This window comes from Schistocerca nitens, chromosome 1 (genome assembly GCF_023898315.1).
Source record: "Schistocerca nitens isolate TAMUIC-IGC-003100 chromosome 1, iqSchNite1.1, whole genome shotgun sequence".
NCBI classification, from domain to species: Eukaryota; Metazoa; Arthropoda; class Insecta; order Orthoptera; family Acrididae; genus Schistocerca; species Schistocerca nitens.
Genome location: NC_064614.1, coordinates 973245736 through 973250105, shown reverse-complemented (window position 1 = coordinate 973250105; position 4370 = coordinate 973245736). Strand labels below are relative to the sequence as shown.

The following is a 4370-nucleotide window of genomic DNA, read 5'->3' as shown; positions in this document are numbered from 1 at the left end:
TTGGTATGATCGTGTTCTCAGCCGCCACTTTCGTCATGCTTGGCCACCCAGGTCCCCAGACCTCAGTCCGTGCGATTATTGGCTTTGGGGTTACCTGAAGTCGCAAGTGTATCGTGATCGACCGACATCTCTAGGGATGCTGGAAGACAACATCCGACGCCAATGCCTCACCATAACTCCGGACATGCTTTACAGTGTTGTTCACTACATTATTCCTCGACTACAGCTATTGTTGAGGAATGATAGTGGACATATTGAGCATTTCCTGTAAAGAACATCATCTTTGCTTTGTCTTACTTTGTTATGCTAACTATTGCTATTCTGATCAGATGAAGCACCATCTGTCGGACATTTTTTGAACTTTTGTATTTCTTTGGTTCTAATAAAACCCCATGTCATTCCAAGCATGTGTGTCAATTTGTACCTCTCTATCTACATTATTCGTTGATTTATTCAGTTTTCAAATTTATACTGACTTTTTGATCACCCGGTACATTAACTCCTACTGGGGGCGCAGCTCGCACCAGAAAGTGTCAGGGATGTTATCTGTCTGATTCAGAAAAGGCGACTTGGGTGAGTTCTCTATTATGCTCCTCAAACCACTGCAGCCTTGTGACACGCACGATTATTCTGGCGGAATATGCCATGGCTGTCGGGGGAGGTATTCGGGTGAGACTTCTAACATGAAGGGATCCAGGTTGTCCGCAATAATGTTCACGAACGGATCGAGGTTGTCTGCGATAACGTTCACGAAGTCCACAGCTGTCATGGTGCCTTCGATTATTACCACAGCTCCCACAGGAGAACAGGTGAACGTCGCGTTTTGCTTCCACCGGCCTGCATCGCGACGCGTTGCATGTTTCGACCACTCGTTAGCTTGGATGACGGCGTATCCTAATACGACAATCCACTTTCTGTAAGAAGAAACGTGGTCATCCGATTAGGAGACGCGTTTTCATTGATACACGATCCAATCTCGATGATCGCATGCCCACTGCAATCGTAACTGATCTTTCAGCAACACGGAAACACTTTGGACTCCTACACTGTACACTGAAGTGTATGCTCCCAAACACTTGTGCCTCTGCCACAATTATACCCTGTTGTCACATCTGTCACAGATCATCGTCTATCCTCTTTCACAGAGCAGTCAAGTTTCCGACCTCCGCATTCTGTAATAAGTGTTAGGTTCTAACAAATTGTTGCCTTCTCTGGGTTTCACTATCCTTCAACCACTTTCCATAGATATTCACGACAGTAGCGCAATGAACAGCCGAACATCTTCGCCGTTTTCGAGATTCTCGTTCCCAGGTGCAGAGTCATAACAATCTTCCCTTTTCCAAAGTCGCTTATGTCAGTGGATTTCCCTTTTTCCGGCCCATATCGTCCTAGGATGATTCTCCGTCCGCCTCTACGCCACTTAGACAGTTTCTTTACCGCGCCACACGCCCGCAGCGCTATAAGGTAGCTGTGTTGTCGGCAGTGGTCATAAAACTCTGGCTCATCAGCGTATCTGCAATTATCCGTAGATAAGTGGACGGCTATGGTGATTACCAAGCCATTTTCAGCAGAGTCCTTTACATAATACGTTGACACAATGCTCAAGGATTCATCCTGTTAGTGAAGATGCAAAAGTAGAAGAATTCTTCCTCAAGATTCTCTCAATGCTCTTTCCAGTACTAAAATTTATCGAAATACTGCAAAAGTTTTTAGCAATGTGCCAACAGCTCTATAAATAAATTTCACTAGCACAATCTTACATACTTCCTGATGACTGTTTCCCAATCTAGAAATCAAAGAACAGTTAATTACAATTCACAGGTTTTAATTTTGGACACAAAGACAATTTATACACTCGTCATAACGCACTGTACACAACACTTTGAGGATGAAGACGAGGATAATTCGCACATGGCTGTTTAATATGCTGCCTGGTTACCATAATGTGATGGATTGTTAAATGTATTCATCTGACCGCCACCAGGGTGGTTCCCATAGCCATGTTGCCCTTGGAATTGTTGGTATCCCTGGTTTGCATTCCACTGACCTGGATTGCCATGCATGCCGAAATTATGGACTTGACTAGGTGAAGCATGAGGATTGAAACCACCCTGCATATTGTTTTGTGGGTAGCCATGGTGCCCCATATGAGGATTTCCCATGGTATCATGTGGTCCCTGATTGTGTGGATGTCCCATGTGGGTACCAGGATTGTGAACACCAGCGCCAGATGTACCCTGATGGCCGTAATGAGGATTTCCCCCATGCACGTTGGGATTGTGTTGATAATTATATTGATGTGGATTATGGACAACATCACCTTGAGAATGAGAGTGGGTCATATTATGTTGGAACATTTGGTTTGGATTGTTATGCATGTTGCCTGAATGTGGGTAATGTTGGTTGTTTGGATGGTTGTGCATGTTATTAGCATTTGGTGGATACTGTTGGCCATAGCTTTCATGATGCCCCATGTGATGGGCATATCCAGGATTGTTTGCATTAAACTGGTGAGCTGTACCAGGGTTGTGATGTCCGTGAGCTGCGTGAGATGGGTACATCTGATTATGCTTAGGACTTGGGGGCAGTACCTGTGGTGGGTACCCTTCATATGGATAGTCTGGTGCCTTGCTAGGGTTGCCTGAGGTCTGGTGAGGGTTATTATGCTGATAACCTGAATGAGGATTATGGCTTTCTGTTGGGTTACCATGAGTATGACCTGGATTTGGAGTATTTACTCCATGTGGATTGCCTGAATACTGTCCATGAGGGTTACCATAAGTCGAGGTCTCTCCAGCGGCACCTGCATCATATGGCATACTTGTGCCATGATGTGGCATGTGACCAGGATGGGGATTTCCATGGCCAGCGTGAGGTGGGTGGCCTGGGTTCATTGGATGGGGATTTCCATGACCGGTATGAGGTGGGTGGCCAGGGTTCATTGGATGGGGATTTCCATGACCGGGATTCGCTTGATGGGGATTTCCATGACCGGGATTCGCTTGATGGGGATTTCCATGACCGGGATTCGCTTGATGGGGATTTCCATGACCGGGATTCGCTTGATGGGGATTTCCATGACCAGAATGAGGGTTCATTTGATGGGGATTTCCATGACCAGAATGAGGGTTCATTTGATGTGGATTTCCATGACCAGCATGATGTGGGTGGCCAGGATTCATTGCTTGGGGATTCCCCATAGTTTGTCCTTGTATATGAGTACCAGGATTATTTGACATCTCCATTGGCCCAGGGTTGTGTGTCATATGTGGGTTATTGACAGTATTGGGGGCATGAGGATTACCATGAGTGCCTGAGTGTGGGTTATTGAAATTCATTTGATTCTCATGTCGAGCATGGTACGGATTATTGATAGTTCCTGGATTGTTGTGACCAGGATTGTGGGGGTTACCATGTTCAGCTTGATGGGGGTTTCCATGGGGGTAATTAGGATTCATTTGATGGGGATTTCCATGTGAAATTTCGGTTCCTGGATTGCCATGACTCATGTGATGTGGGTTATTGTGAACTGCGTCACGAGGACTGCTGAGTGAATGAGGATTACCCTGAGCAGGTACAAACTGTCCATGTGGATTGTCAGAGTGTACATGAGGAAAATTACCAGCTCCATCCACTTGGCTACCAGGGTTTCCAAAATTGTTCATATGGCCTGGATTATTATGGTGATGAGTGGCATCAGTAACCTGGTTATCGCCAGAACTATAGACAGCATTGTCCAAAGGACTGTTATGTGGATTGTGTCCTATTCCCGGATTGCTGTGCCCCTGGTGCTGTGGTTCGTTATCTCCCTGATTTCCGAACTGTGCATTCTGCCCTTGGGGCATAGCTGCGTCTCGGGGTGTGGTGGGGACAGAGCCACCACTGTAGTAGCCGTCTGAAGGCATCTGCTGGCAGTAGTCCTGAGAGGCGTCTCCGGCTCCAGCACCCTGCTGGAACTGTGGCTCCGGCGGAGGACATGGATGGTCTCCAGCGCCAATCTGTGGACTGTCACCCTTGAGTTCTGGTGGACAGCGGCAATCGTGTGGTAAGCCGTCCCGTTTGCTGCAGCGACAGCCTCTGCTCAGCACACTTGAGCGGATCCTGGTGTCTGTGGCCATGACTGTTGCACCAGTACAATGTTGTTACTGAAAAACGATAATTTAATTTTTAGATAAGTACATGTCCATGGAATATTTATAGAACTTAATGCAATGATGCTCAGGAATCAATTTACAGGCTGTTAAACATAATTTGTATTCAAATACTACTAAGTGCTATGTTTCAGCGCCACACAAAAATGATGCATACATGCTCTTTTTTGGGGAGGAGGGGATGTTAGGGGATGGCAGGACGGATTTTAGTCTCATCAT

General features: G+C 46.2%; 1 protein-coding gene across 1 annotated transcript; it reads right to left on the bottom strand.

Moving 5' to 3' along the window:
• Nucleotides 1-1919: 1919 nt before the first annotated feature.
• Nucleotides 1920-4118, bottom strand: LOC126216306 (GATA zinc finger domain-containing protein 14-like). Its single transcript, XM_049942105.1, has one exon. It carries the CDS (start codon nt 4116-4118, stop codon nt 1920-1922), a length of 2199 nt encoding a protein of 732 aa, XP_049798062.1.
• Nucleotides 4119-4370: the final 252 nt, after the last annotated feature.

Excerpts from the sequence above, each read along its gene's own strand:
- LOC126216306 (XM_049942105.1), bottom strand. The coding sequence starts at position 4,118 with ATGGCCACAGACACCAGGATCCGCTCAAGTGTGCTGAGCAGAGGCTGT.